The 22947-nt window shown below is 36.8% G+C and overlaps 2 protein-coding genes across 2 annotated transcripts; both read left to right on the forward strand.

Moving 5' to 3' along the window:
• Positions 1 to 100: 100 nt before the first annotated feature.
• Positions 101 to 13377, forward strand: LOC137723256 (protein THALLO-like). The gene is made up of 12 exons (XM_068462412.1): positions 101 to 232; positions 515 to 606; positions 1238 to 1380; positions 1594 to 1740; positions 1898 to 2037; positions 2492 to 2579; positions 3774 to 3953; positions 4671 to 4755; positions 4939 to 4994; positions 5147 to 5286; positions 5374 to 5463; positions 13227 to 13377. Exons 3-12 carry the CDS (start codon positions 1288 to 1290, stop codon positions 13375 to 13377), a joined length of 1170 nt encoding a protein of 389 aa, XP_068318513.1. The 5' UTR covers positions 101 to 232; positions 515 to 606; positions 1238 to 1287.
• LOC137723257 (protein THALLO) lies at positions 13154 to 14316 on the forward strand. Its single transcript, XM_068462413.1, is given in 4 exon segments — positions 13154 to 13480; positions 13701 to 13767; positions 13872 to 13940; positions 14035 to 14316. Coding segments are annotated over 4 exon segments (369 nt in total). The 5' UTR covers positions 13154 to 13379; the 3' UTR covers positions 14167 to 14316.
• The last annotated feature ends 8631 nt before the right edge of the window (positions 14317 to 22947 follow it).

Here is a 22947-nt window from a genome sequence, read left to right on the forward strand (position 1 = left end):
TAGTATTTGCATTGTTTGGTAATTTGAATTCGTTGCACCATGATAGTTTGTAGAACCGAATACTCAACTGCTAGATATGCTTTGATTTTGTAGGGGTAAGGTGACGACGAAATGGGCAAGAGAGGAAAGAGTCTGAAGAAAAGCGATGGAAATCCAGTTCAGAGTAAGAGAAAGCTCCGGGATGAATACAGTCCCATTCAAGACGACGACATGGACGACGAAATTGATGCCTGTATGTTACTTTAACTAAAATCATTTTTATTGTTTTGTTAATTGAGTTGGTGTTTGCTTGTTTAATACCTCGTTGAAATTGGTTTTATGAAACTTAGTTTTGGACATTTCACATTTGGTATCACTATCGCAAGAGAATTGAATTCGCATTGAGAAAGCAACGGGTTTAATAGACGTTTAGTCTCCTTTTTGCTTAATTTTTTTATATTTTGAAGTTGATGGATGTGTATGGTTCTTGTTTGGGCAAGAAAATGATGGGTTATACTGAATTCTTTGGTTGCAGTTCACAAACAAAGAGATATAATCCCTCTTGATGTTAATGAAGAGGATGGAGATTCCGATGAAGACAACGAACAACCCGTCTTTGGTTTGGAGGTTTTCTTTTCATTATATTCCCTTTCATCAAGTTCTAAAGTTGCTATGGACCTTTTACAACCATTTAGTAATTTGATTTCTTTTAGTTAGAGAGATGCAGAATCAGTTTTTAGTTGCTGCATTGTTCTTTTCATTTATTTTTTTATTGATGAAATCCTTAGGCCTGTGTAATTTTCAAATTACGAAAAGACTTCCTATTATGCTTGATTTCATAGTTCTCTGTTGAAATCTTTGGAAAATTGAGTTTTTGTCAAGAATAAATATTTAATGAAGTAGATGGGAATGGGTCTCCATTAGATGAAGAAAGTAATCATCTTTTGACATTTTATGCTTTGCTAGGCCACACATTGACAGGGTGCATAAATGAAATGTACATGATATGTTATTGGTCACTTTGTATTCATTGTATGAATGATTCTATTTTTAACAAGCGAACAAACTACCTTGTTTCAAACACCATTATTCTACCTTGAAACTCTTTGTTCCTTTTGGGTTGAAAAATCACTATATTTATGTAATTTCTCGTGAAAAGTATCTTTCTTGACATTCTTGTGGCTATTACAAGTTTTAAGTTTTATGACCACACCCTATTTGAAGTTACATAATTGCTCATAGTTATGTATGCTTACAGTTGTTAGGCAGCAGAAGTTCCTAAGGGAGAAGTTTGGTGCTGAGGATGAAATGCATGATGATGAAGAAAACGAGGAAGAAGAAAAACCTGTATGGGGTGGAAAGAAGCAAAACTATTATGGTGTTGATAATGGTGATTTTGAGGTGAGGGCATGTACATTAAGTGCTATAATATATCCACACACACACACACACCTACCTATTTCTACTTACTGCAGTTTACTGTTGACAATTTTTCTTTTATGCTTTTTCTTCCCCCTTTCAAATTTAATCACAATGTGCGTAGCAGGAGTCCTGTGTACTCATTAATATTCTTTTGTGTTGATTTTTTAAATTAGTTATTTGTTATTGATGTAGCAAAAATCAAGTGACGATGAATCTGTTGAAGAGGAAGAATCAGAAGTGGTGAGGCTGCAGAAAGAAAGGGCAAAATTTTCAACGCTGGATGACTATGGGCTTGACGATATTTGGGAAAATGAGAATGATGAGGAATTAACTTTTGAGGTGAGGTTTGAAGACAAGGGTTTCTTTTGAATCTCTTATTTGGATCGGGAGAAATGGACGAACTTAAAATGTTAAATATAGTCTGTACAAAACTTAAAAGAGGGATTATGATGTAATTTTTCTTTCAAATGTCCATCAAATTTCTTTATTTGTACAGGAAATTTCAATGAAGGGAAACAGTACAAAAAGGTTTCCAGTGGGAATCGATCTTGCAGATGGCACGGGTACAGCTTATGAGGAGGTGAAGAAAGATTTGAGTGCCTGGTCAAAAGCGGAGCAAATGGATGTTTTATATTAGTAAGGTTTTTCATTTATATATATTTAAAAAAAAAAAATTAAAGTATAAGTGCGACCTTCTAAGTATATAAGTAAATTTTTTCATCTCTATATTTTCTTTTTAAATTAAAGATTGAGTGCTATGAAGTTTGATATTTTAAATGTGCTATGCAGTTTTTACCATTTCATGTTATTTCTATGGAGCGACCTACATGTACCTACTACAGGGGATGTTCACTTTAGTATTTTCAACTGGACTGGTTTGGGGTTTTGTACCAAGTGATTGTGCAGCGTTTTGTTTGATTTGACACATTTTTTTATTTTTTTCCAGTTGGATTATGAGAAGTTCAGATTTTCCTTTGCCTTGTCTCTTATTCAAATTTGCACATCTTTGTGTTTTGTATTTATTTTAGTTCTACTTTGGCACTTTGCCTCTTCTGTTGTACCCTGCTTAGTTAATGCTTTTTCCCTCCAGTTCCGCACCTGAATTAGTTGGGTTGTTGTTAGAGCTGAATGATGCACATGAAGAGCTTGAAAGAAAAGTGAATCCACTTCTGGGCAAGGTATTGTTCTTTTTGTTTTGTTATTTTCAAAATTTACCTATACGTCGTCAAATTTGAAGTGCTATCCTAATTTTCTTTTGAATGTACTCTTAAGTGTCACTGCAAAACACTTTTCTTGGCATCTTGGTACGAAGGTTTATTTTTATTACAAAAAATGGAGGGTTTAGTAGGAAGAGCAAAGAGGCAATTTTTTCAGGATAATGTTGTGTCTTATTTTTCATGATGTTGAAGCAAAGCGTTTTAGTGTCATTCTTATGGATTTACCCCACTCTGATGTTTCCTTTGTTCCTCTTTTTTGTTTTCTGGACAAGGTCTCCTTTCTACTTTTTTTTGTTTCCTTGACAAGGTCTCCTTTTTTCTCTTAGGCTTTGCAATGTCGATATTTTTCCCTGTTCTCTTATTTGTCAGTTTTATACGTGCATTCATGGGTTTCATTGCTTATAGTTATAATAAAATAAATCGTGCCTGGAGATGGGATGTTCATGTCTGCATCCGGCGATATTTTTCCCTGTTCTCTTATTTGTCAGTTTTATACGTGCATTCATGGGTTTCATTGCTTATAGTTATAATAAAATAAATCGTGCCTGGAGATGGGATGTTCATGTCTGCATCCGGAATCTATTTTATATATTACACCTAAATCATTTTTAGTATTACTCCTTGATTCTGTCCCACGGATTTATTTTTGGCCCCAAAATAATGTTACTGTTCTAAAAGAAGTGACGGTAACATTTCTATTTCCTTTTGCATATATTTCCTGCAAATTCAAAATAATTTCTAACCTATGCCTAGATGAAACTTAAAGCGGCAAATTTGGAATAACAAAACTAGATAGGGAATGTCTCACAGATTCTCCTAAAAAGCATACGCTGATTTTAAGATACAGGACTCATGTTTATTTGTCTTCAGCATGAATGCCTGCAGATGTAGTGGTATGATGATCAGTCCCTTTAAGGAGTTAATGTGTTGGGATAAATTCATAATCATCCATGTATTTGGTTCCTTCTGGCTGTAAATATGCTCTTATGATTTTAGACTTCAATTTCTGTACATCTAAGGGTCAAGTTTCTTTAGGTTTCTTCTTATTGTCTAATTTTGTATGATTTTTTTCCCCTGGTTACATGCAAATGTTTTGAATACATTTGCTCGGTCGTGTGTTAAGTTGTTATATTGAAATTTTCATGTTTTCTCAAGGTTAAAAAAGGGGAGGTCATGTTGGAAGGAGGGATGCGCTATTTAGAGGTTAAGGAGCTTCTTCTGCTTTCCTACTGCCAAGCAATAACATTCTACCTTCTTCTCAAGTCTGAAGGACAACCAGTTCGTGACCATCCAGTACTTGCTTGCCTAATAGAGATCAAGATTTTGTTGAATAAGGTCATCTTTTTTCCTTTAACTCACTCACTAAAGCATCTTGAACTTGCCGGCCTTACACAGATCTATATGTTGGTTACGGTCTCCATAAAGATTTTAATTTGAAAAAGTAAATAATATTCAGATATGTGTGTACAAATTGCATATACATTTGATGCAGTGCTTTTGCTCCCATCTCTCGAGTTCTATTTTATTTACATGTTTTCTTTTGAAAAAATGGAATATCGGTGATTATTGAATAATGAGAATGTGTCCCTTCTCTCGATAGTAAGCAACTCTCCTTTTGATACTATAAATTTAGTTAGATTGTCTGCCTCTCCTTGAATTGCTCTCCTAAACTTTTGTCCCAATTAATTAAGGATTTTTAATTGTTATCTTCAAATTTATGTTTTATTGGTTTCAATGGAACTATGTCGTATTTAATTTGCAATTTAAAGGTCTCGTTTGAGATCAGGATGACTATTGCAACTTAGTGTTGGTATTGTTTATAACTGGAACTGGTGTGGGGCAAAAGGAAAATTACAACCCACTTGAGTCAAAATTTTGTTTTATAATGGTCCCTGCAGAGTGCAGATTAACAATTACGTAGTGCAGATTAACAATTACATATGGTAGTATAGAGTTTGGTTTCCTTTTGCTCTTATTATAGTAATGGTTTGTATGACGATATGCTGTTTCATTGTTCCAAAGATATTGGCTAATGTGGGTTTCCCTTTACAGATGAAGCAACTTGATGGCAATCTACCATCTCATTTTGAGGAAATTTTAAACAAATATAATTGGGTGGCAGCAGTGGCAAAGTCGGGTAAGGAGACTTCTATTGACGCATCTGATTCTTTTTCTAAAGAATATGGACCCCAACCTGTCTTGGTTGAGGGAGAAGCAGCAGCTGTGGTAGATACTGCTTTAATCTCTGTCTTTGAGCAGTATACATTGTATTGTTTTAAGCAATGATATCTTAAGAGATTCATACTTTAATTCACTGCAGTGCATGACATTGCTAAGGTAGAAATACCGGAGTCTCTGAAGGATAATGAAAACCAGGTGGGAAAATGCAAATTTCAGGTCAATACATGGCATATTTGTTTACGAGTATCTGATTCTGTTCTCTTTCCTAAATTTTGTAACTCCTTTTCTCTTTGTGGCTGCAAGAAGATTATCATTTTGTTTTATGCTGACCTCTTAGTATGTGGCAGAATGATGAAGTTGATGTACAGAGCATGAAAATGTTGAAAGTAAGAGCTGCCCTTGAGGAAAAGTTGAAGCAGAAAGGTGTCTTCAGTTCCATCACTCCGAAAATTGATAAACCCAGGAAACTTCTGAAGCCATTGAATGGGTACCACTTTGCTTCCATACTTTATAGTATGTATTTATTCCTATATTGTGAGTACTAAGTTAACTCAACCAATTTGCGAGTAAACAGGAAGCTTGAATCATATGATGATTTTAATGATGACACTGTAAATATTGAGGGTGCCATCCATGGATTGAACAACGGTCGTGCAAGTCGAAGGTATTGACCTCGTCACTGCTGCCTTCCAATCAATTCTTGTTTTTGACTTCTTTCCTAGGTATGAAACATATTGAACTTTATAATATTTATGTCTTCATTTTTCCTCAAGAGATTCAAACAGGAAATAAACCTCTGCATTTCTTTCCATTAACACATACAATGTAACACCTAATGGGTATCCATTGGCCATCCTTACCATGTTGTTTCTAGGAATCCGTCAATTTGCCACCACACCAACCACCCACACACAACCCCCACCACTCCCCCCCTCCCCCCCCCCCCCCCCCCCCCCCCCGATCTTTGTGGCCACACACAACCCCCACCACTCCCCCCCCCCCCCCCCCCCGATCTTTGTGGCCACTGTCAATTTGTCCCCTAAACTTTTTTTTTTTTTTTTTTTTGGAAAATTTGGTGCTTAATCAGCAAAATTTTCCCCCTTGTCAATTTTTATTTTTCACATTCCATTCAATTTGTTTGTCTAATAGCGTCACCATTGGGCATGTCTCACTTTAGAGGGCACATTAGTCTTGTCCACGCCAATTTGGGTCAGAAACATCCAAGGATTTAGATATCGGTAGGTGGATATATCGGTAGTCTAAATTCATGGATATATTGATCAAAATATAAAAATGGTGAGCAACTGCTTTATAAAGTGTTGCACTAACTTCCCCTCCGTTTGACCAAGTTCGGTGAGATTACGTGTTCACTAACTACCCCTCTGTATTGTGTGACCCAGCTAGGACCAATGTGGTCACACGATAGAGGGGAAGTTAGGGAATACGTATTTGCACCGAACGTGGCCAATTTTCTGCTGGGTTCATACTGAAATTTCATTGATATTTTGCTCAAAATCGGTTAAATACTGAAGATTTTCCATCGTAAAACAAATCTTCTGTCTAAATATCTGATACTTCGCCAAAATTTCGACTGATATTTTGGTAATATCAGCAAAACTTTAATTCATGGAAACATCACATTCTGACCCCAACTTTTTGAAGTTTGGAGACTTTTGGATTTCATTCCTCTCACCCCAATTCGTGTTGAAAATACCAATTTCACTCTGCACTTGCCTATCATATGACACTTTGATGAAAATTTGATGAGTATAAATTTGACCATTAGGGGTAAACTGTTAGTGACCATAAAATTCTGGGCGTAAATTCGCAAACAGCCTTTTTTCTTTCAAAAGAAAAAGAGAGACCCTGATGTGGTTTGTCATTATGCTGAACTATTGATAGGAGCATATTCATGCGACTTAAATGGCTTGTTCTCGTGCATTTACGTTATGTTTCTTTAGTTATTTTAGTCCTTTATGCTTCGTTTGTGTGTTTTCAGGTTCTAAGGGCAAAGTATGCAAAAGGATGCCTTTTGGAGCAAATTAGAGATTGGAATGGATATCATATGCTTGGAGCCAAGAGGATGGACGAAATTGAAGGATTCCTAATCCATTGCAGCCACATGCACATTCAATCATTCACACCAAAACCTTGCACATGCTTTCCCATTTCATTATTCATTCACTTTGCAGCCACCATTCACTCTTTAATCCACATGCATTCATCATCATTCACCATAGCTTTAATTCACATGCAAACACATTCATTTTCAGCACCAAACACCATCATTAACATGCACTCCCATTTTCTCCCAAAACATTGCACATGCATTCATAATCATTCACACCTTGCAGCCACTCCACATGCATTTCCAGCTTTCCACCAACCTCCTAGCTGTCATATTTCCTCTTTTTCACCTATAAATAAACATCCATTGCAACGACATGCATTCCCCCTTTAATCCACATGCTCTCCCATTTCAGATTGCATTCCCACTCACCACAAATCAGCCACATGCATTTTGCCTTTCATCATTGCATCACAAATCAGCCACATGCATTTTGCCTTTCATCATTGCATCACAAATCAGCCACATGCACTTTTCCTTTCATCATTGCACCACAAATCAGCCACATGCACATTCACCCCTTTCTCCACCTATAAATAAGCATCCATTGCAGCCACAAAACTCATTCCCATATTCAGAAATTCTCATTCATTCTTCCATATATTCAGAAAATCATCCATACACACCAACAACATCCCCTTAGAATCCAAAGTGTCGTGTACATCCATATCCAGAAATCATCCCTTGGCTGTGGCTTCCCATCCCTCCAAAAACATTATCCTACCACCCCACTCCATTCTACATCATCCATAATCCCCAAAACTCACCTTAGACATTGTGCTACAACAAAGAGGAAGAGAAGCGGGCCTAAACGTTCATACAATTCAAGTTTGAGTTGTTGGAATATTTAGGTGTTTCTTTTCCTTTGAATTCAATGTTTAATTTCAATTCTCTTTGTGTTTGTACGTATGAGGAACTAAACCCCCCTTGGCTAGGGGGGATTCGAAATATATGTTTATGCTTGCATTTTGATTTGATTACTTCTAATTACGTTTCATAAGTTGTGGATTCAATTTGTTTAACCGTTTGATTGATAACTTATTTATGTATGTTTATTGAGAGTGCACGCTTAATTTTCATGCATGAATATGACGCTAGAATATAAGTGAGTTTCACCTAATAGTTATGAACTTATATTCACAAGTAGTGGAGGTTGCTTATAAACAATCGCGTTAAACGAATTCTTGGCATAAGTTTCATGCGTATTCCATAGTTATGAATGCCTAGTTGATGTTTATGATTTCCGTTGAACTTAATGATATTTGTTGAATGTCTCTATCATGCGTATTCCATAGTTAGGGACTTTGATTAGGAATAATTTGTTTGTAATGCGTATTCCATTCAATCCAATGAATCTAGGGAAATCTGAAAGTTAATTTAAGCGAATCTAATTAACTTGGAGCATTGAGAATACATGGTTTATTGAAATGCAATTGGAAATCTTTTTATTATGCAAGTGTAACATGTGTGGAGATGAACCCCTTGGCTAGCATCCATTCATACTTTCATCATATTCATATTTACATTCTGTTTTAATTACAATCTGTTCATTTAGTTTAATTTCGTCAAAACCTAAATCCCCCTTTACTTTAATGTCCAATTTAGTTAGAAATCAATTTAGTTTGTGTTTATAAGTGTTTTGATTCAATTTGTTACACAAATTCGTCCAAATTCACCAAAGTGCTCAAAACTGCCAAAAAGTGTTTTTAAGGCAGTTTTGAGTGTTTTGGGTGATGTTTGAGTCTTTTGGTTTGTTTTAATGTTTTAAAGTTTAGTTTTGCATTCTTTGAGTCTAGTATAGTGTTTTATATTGTGTTTTTACGTTTTTGAGTCAAATCCAAGTGATTAACAATCCCTCCTAATCTCCGGTCCAGACCGATCCCTACTTACATACTTACTACAATTTGACAAAAAGAGGGTTTAATTTGTGCGCGTATAATTCTCGCATCAAATTTTGGCGCCGTTGCCGGGGATTAGCAAATTTGTTAATCCCTTGGATTGTTCGTTTCTGTTATGTATTTTAGTTTTAGTTTTTTATTTGTGTTTTGTTTGTTGATTTCAAGTACTAGAGAAGTACAACTTGGCACTTGATAATGCTTCCCTTTTGTCACAGCTCATGGAAAGGTCCCAAATGCAAAGCGTTGGTACATTTGATCTTCAATCAAGGAATAACGTGTTTTCCAATACTTACAATTCGGATTGGAGTGATCATTCAACTTCTATGTGGTGGGAACCTCAAAATGTTCAACAAGAAGGATATTGGCAGCCACCTCATATTCAATATGCCCAACCAAACTCAAGTTCGTCAATAGATTATAATCAAAAGCTTAATGAATTAATTTGTTTGGTGCAGGGCTCACAAAATCAAGACAATGAGGCTCAACAAGAAGGATATTGGCAGCCATATGAGGAGTTCTATTCAACGCCTATGCAGCCACCACAACCTGCCCAAAGTAATGTAGGTAATTCAAATGATAATGATACGATTTTTCAATTACTTACTACTTTGATGCAGGGAGTCCAAACTCAAAACAAAGAGAGCCAAATCAAGACAAAAGGTTGGACTACTTGGAAAAGCAAATTGGGCAGATCGCGGAGTTCGTAGGACAATTTCGAGACCAAGGCGAACTCCCTAATTCAACCATTGCAAATCCGAAGGGAGGATTTGAAACTGCCAATGCTATCATGTTGAGAAGTGACAAGGAGGTTGGAACGGACCCTCAACCATCAAAATCAAATCACAAGGAAGATGAAATATTGCAATTTGAGGAAGAATACACCCAACCCACGGCAATGGTGGAAACACCTTTGCCGGAGGCACCAATTGCTCCTACGCCATCTAATTCAAGTAAGGTTGTTCCAAATTTAATTAGTTCTAACCCCATTCCACCTAATATCCCTATTCCTTGCAGGTTCATGAATTCCAAGGAAGAAGAAAGTGAAAAAGACATCTTGGAAGCCCTTCCAAAGGTGCAAAGTAGGGAATATCATGAATTCATCAAAGAGGACGTTCTTGAGGCAAACAACCCCAAAGAAGTTGAATTTTATGACAAAAGACAAGGACCAATCCTCACATCAAATCTGTCCAAGGGCAAAGTTCCTGAAATGTTCAAAGAAGATGTGTTTATCCTTGAGTTCATGTCGGAGCACATAAGTAAGCCACCTCCTCCAATTTCAATTTTCTTTTATACTAACATGTTGTTAATGATTCAGGCATCCAATCTTGAATTTAAACCATTACCGGATCATTTCAAGTATCACCTTCCATTCAAAGATCAATTCCATGCCGTTTGATTCAAAAAAAAAAAAAAAAAAAAGAATGTAACTTTCACAAAGGTTGTTTGCTTGAAGCCCCACTACTTGGCAAAACTCTCGGAGCGGGAGGCATCGAAGCGGGAGGCATCGGAGCTAGATCATTCGAGGCCACAATACTTGGTGAAACGCTGGATGACCCAGGAAAAAGGTGCCTCTGGAGATAAGCCGCAAGCCTTTGACGGTCACTTTGAATCCGACCTTCAGATTCTTGCAGTTCATCAAGCTTCCTCTTCATGCCCGTCGAATAATTGTTGGCAAACACGTGCAAACTTCTATTCTCGTGCTTAAGCTGTTTGATCTCTTACTTGAGACTTTCCACCTCTGCCATCAACGATTCAACCTGACGGGAGCGAGCAAGTAGACGTTGGCCCATGTTGGGCACAGAGCCTGCATATTGAACACTGAGAGCGAGGGACTCTTGAACGGCCAACTCATCGGACCGTCCTGAAAGCAGCCTACTATCCTTAGGAGTGAGGAGGTTCCTAGCTACTATCGTAGCTGTTGTTGCATCCGTCATCATGGAGTCTTCACCTGTAAGAGGACCGTTAGAAGATAAAAAAGAAGGGCGCCATACATTACCTTGACGGGGCGCAACCGGATCGCTGCTGAGACTCAAATCTAAGCAAAGGTTCGATGAGTTAGTCATTTTTCAAAGGTGTTCAAAGAGAAAGGGTGGATGGAGTTAACTTTTGTTTTGTTTTGTTTTTGGTTTCTTTTGTTTTGTTTTGCTCGAGGACTAGCAAAAGCTAAATGTGGGGGAATTTGATAGGAGCATATTCATGCGACTTAAATGGCTTGTTCTCGTGCATTTACGTTATGTTTCTTTAGTTATTTTAGTCCTTTATGCTTCTTTTGTGTGTTTTCAGGTTCTAAGGGCAAAGTATGCAAAAGGATGCCTTTTGGAGCAAATTAGAGATTGGAATGGATATCATATGCTTGGAGCCAAGAGGATGGACGAAATTGAAGGATTCCTAATCCATTGCAGCCACATGCACATTCAATCATTCACACCAAAACCTTGCACATGCTTTCCCATTTCATTATTCATTCACTTTGCAGCCACCATTCACTCTTTAATCCACATGCATTCATCATCATTCACCCTAACTTTAATTCACATGCAAACACATTCATTTTCAGCACCAAACACCATCATTGACATGCACTCCCATTTTCTCCCAAAACATTGCACATGCATTCATAATCATTCACACCTTGCAGCCACTCCACATGCATTTCCAGCTTTCCACCAACCTCCTAGCTGTCATATTCCCTCTTTTTCACCTATAAATAAACATCCATTGCAGCCACATACATTCCCCCTTTAATCCACATGCTCTCCCATTTCAGATTGCATTCCCACTCACCACAAATCAGCCACATGCATTTTGCCTTTCATCATTGCATCACAAATCAGCCACATGCACTTTTCCTTTCATCATTGCACCACAAATCAGCCACATGCACATTCACCCCTTTCTCCACCTATAAATAAGCATCCATTGCAGCCACAAAACTCATTCCCATATTCAGAAATTCTCATTCATTCTTCCATATATTCAGAAAACCATCCATACACACCAACAACATCCCCTTAGAATCCAAAGTGCCGTGCACATCCATATCCAGAAATCATCCCTTGGCCGTGGCTTCCTATCCCTCGAAAAACACTATCCTACCACCCCACTCCATTCTACATCATCCATAATCCCCAAAACTCACCTTAGACCTTGTGCTACAACAAAGAGGAAGAGAAGCGGGCCTAAACGTTCATACAATTCAAGTTTGAGTTGTTGGAATGTTTAGGTGTTTCTTTTCCTTTGAATTCAATGTTTAATTTCAATTCTCTTTGTGTTTGTACGTATGAGGAACTAAACCCCCCTTGGCTAGGGGGGATTCGAAATATATGTTTATGCTTGCATTTTGATTTGATTACTTCTAATTACGTTTCATAAGTTGTGGATTCAATTTGTTTAACCGTTTGATTGATAACTTATTTATGTATGTTTATTGAGAGTGCACGCTTAATTTTCATGCATGAATACGACGCTAGAATATAAGTGAGTTTCACCTAATAGTTATGAACTTATATTCACAAGTAGTGGAGGTTGCTTATAAACAATCGCGTTAAACGAATTCTTGGCATAAGTTTCATGCGTATTCCATAGTTATGAATGCCTAGTCAATGTTTATGATTTCCGTTGAACTTAATAATCTTTGTTGAATGTCTCTATCATGCGTATTCCATAGTTAGGGACTTTGATTAGGAATAATTTGGTTGTAATGCGTATTCCATTCAATCCAATGAATCTAGGGAAATCTGAAAGTTAATTTAAGCGGATCTAATTAACTTGGAGCATTGAGAATTCATGGTTTATTGAAATGCAATTGGAAATCTTTTTATTATGCAAGTGTAACATGTGTGGAGATGAACTTCTTGGCTAGCATCCATTCATACTTTCATCATATTCATATTTACATTCTGTTTTAATTACAATCTGTTCATTTAGTTTAATTTCGTCAAAACCTAAATCCCCCTTTACTTTAATGTCCAATTTAGTTAGAAATCAATTTAGTTTGTGTTTATAAGTGTTTTGATCCAATTTGTTACACAAATTCGTCCAAATTCACCAAAGTGCTCAAAACTGCCCAGAAAGTGTTTTTAAGGCAGTTTTGAGTGTTTTGGGTGATGTTTGAGTCTTTTGGTTTGTTTTAGTGTTTTAAAGTTTAGTTTTGCATTCTTTGAGTCTAGTATAGTGTTTTATATTGTGTTTTTACGTTTTTGAGTCAAATCCAAGTGATTAACAATCCCTCCTAATCCCCGGTCCAGAACGATCCCTACTTACATACTTACTACAATTTGACAAAAAGAGGGTTTAATTTGTGCGCGTATAATTCTCGGATCAACTATATCATTGGATTATCAAAATAATTTTTGAAGTCATTCCCCCTCTTTTTTATTTATTTTTTATTCTTTTGAGAAGGTTATCTCAGGCGATGATGATTTACCTCGGCGAGATGATATTGGGGAAAGGCGGAGAAAACATGAGCTTCGAGTGCTTGCAGGAGCTGGAATCAAGTCTCAGGCTGAAGCTAGAGATGAAAATGCCACTATTTTGGATGCTGGGGATGTGAAGATGGAGGATAGTGAAACTGGAGATTCCGAAGATGACTTCTACGAACAAGTGAAAGAAAAATGAGCTGCAAAACTTGCTGCCAAAGCTGAGATTTATTCGAGGTACATTTTTCATTGTGGTTAGTTGCTACATTGTTTTAGTTGCTGTACAATAAATGTTAATCAAAATGATCTGATAACCATATTTTCATGTTTGGTTTCATTCTTTTTGGTACGAGTTTGGTTTCATCAATGTTACTCTCTGAGTTATTGTTGGTTGAGGAAGGGGGTTGGTGATTTTTAGTTATTGTTGGTAATTTGTGTTGGTGCTTTGCTTCTGCAGGTCCTCGACAGTTCTGTCTTTGGTTGATATTGAAACTGTTGATGGGAAACGCCATATTACGTATCAGGTAATTACGAGCCAATTTTGAGCATGCTCATCTAATTGGCTGTATAATATTTACCATAGTTTGTTGGCTCACCATATTGTTTTCTTCCTCCACATCTACACCAGATGGAGAAGAACAAGGGACTTACTTGTGCTCGCAAGAAGCTGATCAAGAATCCGAGAAAGAAGTATAAGGTATTTTGATCAAATAATCGAACATGCGTAATGTTGCAGCCTATTAAATGACTGCTCTGTTGTTAAACTCATCTCCTTCTCTGTGTGTGCGCAGTTGAAGCACAAGAAGGCAGTGAAGAGTAGAAAAGGACAGGTGCGGGAGGTGAGGAAGCCCTTAGGTCAGTATGGTGGAGATGCCACTGGAATCAATGCGGGAATCAGTCGGAGCACCAGGTTCAAGAACTAAATATTGCTCTTGCTTTCGTCGTTGTGTCCCAATTTTGATAGTGAGAATTTTTTATGTTTAAGCGAGATAATTTTGTGATTAACTTAAATGACGTCCCGAAATGTACTTGTATACAATGCCTGCATTATATAAGAAGTTCGTTTTGCATTGCATGAAGGTGCAAGTAGGGAAAAGGTGAGGAGTGAACCTGCACTAAGGTGCATGCCTCAATTTTATTTAATCCATTTGAGATTTGAGATTGAGGAGTAGAAACCAAAAGTCCCCAAACCCTAAATGTGAAATTCTCAAAAATTTGAAGAGGAGAGTTTGTTGAGAGGCTGGGAACCCCCGCCAAATTATTAGTTCCCAAGTCCCTTTCCGAGTAGACTCAAGGCGTGTCCAATGCCAGGCGCTGCGACGCAAATGACTTGTCTGTATGCCATTTTTGTATCCAGAAGGTCATCTCCAATGAAGAGGGCTAAATGTCATGAAAAATGGCCTAATTTGTCCAAACACACATCTTCAACCGATAGCTGGGCTATAATTTTATGGAGCCTACCAGGCTATTATTTGGCCAAGGCATTAGGCTGGCCAAATGTAACCCTCCTCGTAGCCCCTTTTTTGAGACTCAACTTCTCAGTTACAATCATTGATTCAAATTCAATTATTAGATTTGAAAACATTCAACGATAATTTAACTAAATTAACCAATAAATTTAAAGTATAAACGTAAAACTAATAACTTATTGAGAGGATTGTTTAGTCCTTTCAGTTGAAAATAATATATGAGTACGGCCTTAGGATGTGTCCAATGCTAGGCGCTGCGACGCAAATGCCCTGCTATGCATTTGACAGTGCGACACTGCCAAAGACGTACATTGATTTTCACATACGTCATCTATAAGATGTATCTAATGTGTTGACTTGGTTGATGTGTGCTGAATCTTAGTTAGTCTTTCAAGGGTGTGTGTCTTATGCTGCTGTTTCATCACTTTATTCATTTAACTAGTGATATTGGGTCTTATTCTAACACTAGAACTTAAGGCATTGTATGTGTTGCGGGAAGGGTTGTCTTAAGTGTTGTTCTAGGCTCTCGCGGGCAGGATACTAGTTCGACGACCAAACCTTTGCGTGCAATTCACCTTACGCTTCATCCTAATTGATTTGCTTCTAAGTTTCTTTGTGTACCGGTTTTGCTTACTCTTTTTTATTAATATTGTTTACGAATACAATGGCTTGTTTGGTATTTAACTTGAATTCAACTTTTTAGACTCAAAAACACTCTTTAAGTTTTACAACTTAAATACTTGGGTTAAGGGCATGATACTAGTTCGACGACCAAACCTTTGTGTGCAATTCACCTTACGCCACATCCCAATTGATTTGCTTCTAAGTTTCTCTGTGTACCGGTTTTGCTTACTCTTTTTTATTAATATTGCTTACGAATACAATGGCTTGTTTGGTATTTAACTTGAATCCGACTTTTTAGACTAAAAAAAACTCTTTAAGTTTTACAACTTAAATACTTGGGTTAATCTCAGTTTATTACCTTGAAGTTTTTTGGTTTTCAACATTTGATACATGAAGTTTTTTTCCTCCCAGAGTGGTACCTAAAGTTATAATTTTGAGACACTTTCGTACATCCATTAAGTTTTCCGTTAGAATCTCTGTTAACTGATGGCGTGGCGCCTACATAGACAATGACTGGGTATCACGTGGATATTTAAAAAAAAAATAGAAATTAAAAAATTAAAAAAATTAATTAAAAAACTAATAAAAATTAAAAATTAAAAAAAATCTAGGCCTATTCCTAACCATCCCCCGCTCCCACCCAGCCAGCCTCCTCCTCGCCTTCTCCTGCTCCGTCAGGGTTGCATCGTTCTCGATCTTCCGGATTGTCGACACCAGACCGCCGCCCATGCCGACGTTCACGGAGGAGACATGCGCAGGAGCATCATCGGAGATCGATGTGCAGTCGGGGCATTCCCACTGGAGAGTGGCGGCCAGGGACTCGGGCTTGGCCAAAAGACAGGCAGCGTGCTAGGGGGTCACGCAGGTCTTGCATGTAAGCTTATCAGCGTTAGGCGGAGTCACCTTGCAGAGCATGCAGACGCCATCTCTGTCGTAGGGAAGCTAGCTAACCCTTCCTCATTTCTCTTTCCGTGGCCATTGCCCACCTACCCATCACTCACCCGCTTCTCCAAAATATCTCCCCGATGAATTTGCCTCCGCCATCGTCATCACTCCCTGCCTTGCTTTTAGCCTCGCCTGCTCCATCATTGGGAGTTTGTTCCACTCCGGCTTCCATGCGCAAGGTACCCGTGACCCACCAAAAACCCTGGGTTTCATCTCTGCAAAATATAAACCCTTTTCTCTACAAAAAATTGGGGAAAAACAAATATTTTTCCATCTGTTTGTTTTTCCTAATTTTGGGAATCGAAATTGAAAAAATAAATTGAATTTGTATAAATTGAAGAAATCATATTGGGTTTCGGTTTAGCGGGAGCAGAATTGGGCAAATGTGCGGTTGCCTCCGATGAGGGTTGGTGGTTTTAAGAGGGAGTTACAGATCTTGGAGTTGTGAGGGGAGGGAGAAGCCATGGCTGAGTTTGGGGTAGGCGCAGAGGAGAGGAGAGAAGAGAGAAAGATGGGAGGGAGGGCTAGGTGGGTGGGTAGGATAGGCCCAGGTTTTTTATTTTATTTTAATTTTTTAAAGTTTTTTAATATTCACATGGCGCTCAATCATTGTCTATGTAGGCACCATGTTATCAGTTAACAGAGATTCTAAAGGAAAACTTAACAAATATATGAAAGTGTCCTAAAATTATAATTTTAGGTACCACTCTGGGATGAAAAAAACTTTATGTATCAAATGTTGAAAACCAAGAAACTTCAAGGTAGTAAACTGAGATTAACCCTAAATACTTATTTGATATGATTTCTTCAAAAACTAAATTCAAAACTAACTTGAAAATTAGAATACTTCTAAAAACACAAAAAGCGAAAATACGAAAAGATTTGGGCAAAAAATTGGGGAAAAACAAATCTTTTTCCATCTTTTTGTTTTTCCTAATTTTGGGAATCAAAATTGAAAAAATAAATTGAATTTGTATAAATTGAAGAAATCATATTGGAGTTTTGGTTTAGTGGGAGCAGAATTGGGCAAATGTGCGGTTGCCTCCGATGAGGGTTGGTGGTTTTAAGAGGGAGTTACAGATCTTGTAGTTGTGAGGGGAGGGAGAAGCCATGGCTGAGTTTGGGGTGGGCGCAGAGGAGAGGAGAGAAGAGAGAAGGATGGGAGGGAGAGCTAGGTGGGTGGGTAGGATAGGCCCAGGTTTTTTTTTTTTGTTTTTTTTTTAATTTTAATTTTTTAAAGTTTTTTAATATCCACATGGCACTCAATCATTGTCTATATAGGCACCATGTTATCAGTTAACAGAGATTCTAACGGAAAGCTTAACGGATCTATGAAAGTGTCCCAAAATTATAATTTTAGGTACCACTCTAAGACGAAAAAAACTTCATGTATCAAATGTTGAAAACCAAGAAACTTCAAGGTAGTAAACTAAGATTAACCCTAAATACTTATTTGATATGATTTCTTCAAAATCTGAATTCAAAACTAACTTGAAAATTAGACTACTTCTAAAAACACAAAAAACAAGTTTTTAAACTCCAAACCCACTACTTTTTCTCTCTCCTCTCATCTCCTCTCACTTCCGATTTTTCTCTCTATCCTATCGTACTCTTTCCTCCCCTCCAAATCTCTCAGTTATTTCTCTCTCCTCTCTTGATATTTCACTCTCATCTCTCTCTTTCTCTCTTGTCCCCTCATCCTCCTCCGAATCTATCTCCCCTCTGTCCTTTCTTTTTCCATCCTCCCCTAGAATCTCTCTCCTACTTCTCTCCTCCCGTCCTCCCGTCCTCCCCCCAAATCTCTCTCCTATCCTCCTTTCTCTCATCTCTCTCATTCTCTTTAACCTGCCTCTCCTCTAACCTTCCAATTGAATTGTTGTAGGATATTTTTTTTTTCTTTTTAATTATTGAAATTTAAAAATAATTTTGAATCTCATATCAAACAAGTTTTTGGATCTTAAACAAAATTGTTCTTAAAACATGTTTTTAAGAAATGTTTTGAGAAATTATGAAATTTTTTAATATGATACCAAACAAGCCCTAAAAATCTCACATCACAATTTTGACTAAATGAAATGACTTATATTGAGTAGTTTCACTATACTTATGCTGAGACTTTTTTTGTGATAAAACCCTAGTTGTTGATGAGGTGCAAGTTGATAGAGCATGCAAGCTTATAGTTGAATTTTGGTCCGTCTCTTTAAATTTTTGACATGTATGAGAGTAGGTTGATTAACTGGGCCTAAATTAGTTTTTTATCTTGCCTTTCCCAAATTACCCCGCTTATTACCTTGCTTTTTTTTATAGGTAAATTACACAGAACTACCTCAACTATTGGTCATTAACAGTTTCATACCTTGTCTTTAAAAAGTTTTAATGGCATACCTCATCGACGAATTTGTTACAATTTCATACCTTTTGTCAGTTATCTGTCAATTCTTCCGTTAAAATGTTGACGTGGCAAGTGATGAGACCCATTTTCAATTAAAAATTTAATATTAAAAAAATATTAAAAAAAAAAAAAAAAAAAACAAGAAACCCAAACCCAGATCCCATCCCCCTTTCCCATCTTCCCCATCCATCCCCCCTTCCAAACCCAGATCCCATCCCCCCTCGTCTCCCCTCCCCTGCAACCCGTCTCTCTCTCTCTCTCTCTCTCCCCCTCTCCCTCTCTCCCTCCCTCCCTCCCTCCCTCTCCCTCTCTCTTCACACATATTCTCACACATTTTCTTTCCCAAAAACAAATCCCAAATCATGCGACAAAGGGAAAAAGGGAGAGCACCCGGTGAACGCCGAACCCCAGCGACGTGGGCCAGAGGAACCGGAACTTGTTGCTGCCTCATGCTGCTCATGGTGGCTTGGTCGAGCTCGACGATCTGGGTGTGCGAGTGGAAGGAAGGGGTTCGCGAGCCCGTGGGGGTGAAGGTTGGGTGGGGTGCAGCTGCGCCGACAAAAGAGAGACTGGATTTCTTCTTCCGGGAGAAGAGGGATTTGAATTTGAAAATTGGGGGAATTTTGTGGGGTTTTGAATTTGAAAATTGGGGAAATTTGGGATTTGTTTTTGGTTTTGGGGATTTGGTGGGGTGGGGGGGGGGGGTAGTGAAGGCTCTGGTTTTGGGTGAGCTGGGTGTGGGTTGGGGGAAGAAGAAGGCTGAGGTTTTTTTTATTTTTTTATTTTTAATATTTAGTTAATTTTTTAATAGAAAATGAGTCTCGTCACTTGCCACGTCAGCATTTTAACAGAGGAATTGACAGACAACTGACGGAATGTATGAAATTGTAACAAATTAGTAGATGAGGTATGACATTAAAACTTTTTAAAGACGAAGTATGAAACTGTTAATGACCCAATAGTTGAGGTAGTTCTGTGCAATTTATCCTTTTTTTTTTTTTTTTTTTCTCTTCCGGTTGGACTAATTACCTTGCTTAGTTTCTACATTTGAATAACCGATACAACAATACATTTATTCTACGAGGAGAAATTTGAGCTAAGCGTAGAGTGCAGATGAATGTGGTCAAAGTAAAATGTCTGGATGTCAAACAAAACTCATAAGACTATGGTTTTGTAAAATATATAAAATATATATTTTTTATTTTTAATGAATACTATTTTTTAAGACTTTCCGACAAATTAAAGCATCGCTAATAATCTTGCTTGCAATCTTGTCATGGGAGAAAAGATAGGTGCATAAAATTTCTTATAAGATCTTAATCAAAGATCCCAATCTCCTTTTTAATATTGATTGATAGGTATGTTTTTCTGTTTGAGTAAGAAAATGAAAAACAACGGCTAGTGGTGAACTGTCTTAGTATATAAATGTTTTTTCTTTAACTTACTTTATTTCGGATTCAAACATTCTCTTCTTTTCATAGGTTAGATAAATTTAACTTAGATTATTAATCACTTGTAAAAAAAAAAAACAAAAGAATGAATGGGCAGGTTAGGTTGCTGGGTTGGGGAAAAGCTCGTACCTCCCTTTGACAATGATTTTGCACCTTCAGCAAGCATTTTCAACTCACCAACAGAAAAGAGATGTTGACCCTATCAACCTTTTGACATTATAAACCAACCCCATTAAATTGTGGGAATTCTTGTTCCTTCTCTGTTTTTTTTTTTTTTTTTTTTTTTAAATTAATTATTTCCAATAAAAAAAAAATTGGGAATTGGCTCGTGAAGGCTTTGGCACTAATCAGATGCAAAACGTAGTTTTTAATATATATATTTTTAATTTGAAAGGGTACCATGCAACGTTCAGTTATTGTCCATAGAGACATTTTGTCACGGATTAATAAAGTCTCTCACCGAAAATTTAATGGACATTTCTCACTTTACGTATGATACTAGGATGAAAAAAAAACTTGATATATGAAAATTTAAAAATTGCGATACTTTAAAATAGCAAAGTGAGAATTACCCAAAAAATGAAACATGGAAAGTGAAACATTTCCTTAAAAAAGTTGGACTGGAAAGGAGAAATCAATGGTTGACATCAAATGCATGTAAGTATTGAGCCAGTTCCTAAATTTGCTAGTTGTTTAGACAAAATTTGATGCTCCACTTGTATTTTGACCAAAATTTTGTGGTTTCTTCGGAGGAATAGAGTCTTCAAAGTTTCATGAACTGATTCTGTTAGATTTAATAAGAATGCACTCTAAAATTGGCACTCAACACAACTAATCAGCTACCAATTAGGTATCGAACTCAATACAAACATATGCGAATTAACTAAAAAGTGAGTAATTAGCCTTGCCTCTTTAAAACCTTGTCTAACAAAGTTTATGTATAAAATTCGTTGACTAACCAAGTTTATATGTAAAATTAAGAGAATTGTTAAGGCGACTCTCTTAAAAGTGGAACATTCCATGGACTTTCTGACACCTCATGTTTTTTTGCGCAATGTTTAATAACGTTAACACATGAATTAACGTCAAATTGTGAAATGGCAGAGAGTCCCACTTTAGGGCTGGTTTGGTATTGCTAAAATTATTTTAAAAGTAATTTTTTTTTTTAATGCTGAGGCTAAAATTGTGTTTGGTAAATAAATAAAAAAAAGAAGTGATTTTTGTCAAAATCATGGATTCAAAATGCAGAAAGTAGAAGCAGCTTTACCCTTACTTCTAAAAATAGCGTTCTTTTTTCAAAGCATAGTAATCACATTAATTCCAAACTAGCTCTTAAACAGTCTCCTTCGTATTTCTCTAAAATTAAACGCATGAGTGCATGTACATGCATGCAGATACTGAAAATTGTAAACATAGAGGGACCAAAGATGCTCTTGGGAAGAGAAGTATATTTACCAATTTGCCATTTTAATGAAAAATGCAACATAATATTAAATCTGATTTCCGGATTTTGCTCGGAAAGAGGACGGCGCGGGGCCGACAATTATGGCGATTAATGAATCTCGGACTTTTCTGGATTTTGTGTCTTTTTCATCGCACGGGTATGTCCATGTTTTATGCCCCAATTCCCGGTGCCATTTTGGAGTCAAAAGTTTTGGGCCATATATCTTGGGCAATGTTTTAGTCTCCATCTAGAGTTGTCAAGGTATCGCTTAAGCATTAAGCAGCTTGCTATCACCACGATATATTTTTAGAATTTAAAAAATAATGTATTTTTTATTATTTGTAAATGAAAAGTCTTATATTTGATTCCTGTTAAATATGAATTTGAACCATATTATTCTTAGTTTGTTATAAGACTAAGTTTACCATCTCCCTTAGTGTAGATAATATCGTTTATTCAACAAAAAAAAAAAAAATGGTGCTGAAACTTGCCTAGACCCTCACCTTGTCCGCCTAGGTGAATGTAAGGTTATCTTCAATCGAAGGAGGGTCAAATGACTCTGTTTAGTGATATAGCCCTGCAAGAAATTATATTTTAATGAACAGTGTCAGACCATATTTTATATCATTTCCAACCGAGAGGGCCAAAGGACCATAGGTCAAACATAATTTATTATTTTAATTGAATTAATATAGTTAATTAAATTAAACTACCATGTTAAGATAAGATTTTCGGACATATTGGAAGATTATTGAAAGAGGTGGTCATTTAAAAATTATTGAAAAAATTAAAGGAAAGATTATTGGAAGAGAATATAATGTGAAGAATTGAAAAAAGAAAAAAAAAAAAAAAAAGAGGTAAGATAGTATGAAATGGTGTAGGAAAAAAAATTTCATAAAAAAAAAAAAGGGCTGGGCTCATCAGGGTGGCTAGCAAGCTGGAAATGGTCAAGCCGCTAGCCTGATTTGGTGTTTTGGTTCAGTGGAGCCCACAAGCCCTCTGTTGGAAACGGTTTTGCATGTCATTTCGAGTTATTTTTAGTCCTATGATCGTTTGGCTGGGTCGATTGGAGATGGCCTAAGGGAGATAAGCTCTGTATCTAGGCAAACTTGGTGTTTTATGACTTTTCTTACTTTTTTTATTTAAGAAAACAGCTTAGGGTCACAACTCTTACTTAGACAGGAAATAAATAACTTTCGTTTTATATTTCCAATAATTTGTAAGAAGATTGTTATGTGCTTGTTCATATTTTCAATATGTTTTAGTATTTTATAATTTTATATATCATCTTTTTGCAATTTATGTTTTTCAATATAATTATATATGTATATTTTTATGTATAAGCTGACACATGTTTATATGTCACACAATAATTTAAT

Source organism: Pyrus communis, chromosome 17 (assembly GCF_963583255.1).
Source record: "Pyrus communis chromosome 17, drPyrComm1.1, whole genome shotgun sequence".
Lineage (NCBI taxonomy): Eukaryota > Viridiplantae > Streptophyta > Magnoliopsida > Rosales > Rosaceae > Pyrus > Pyrus communis.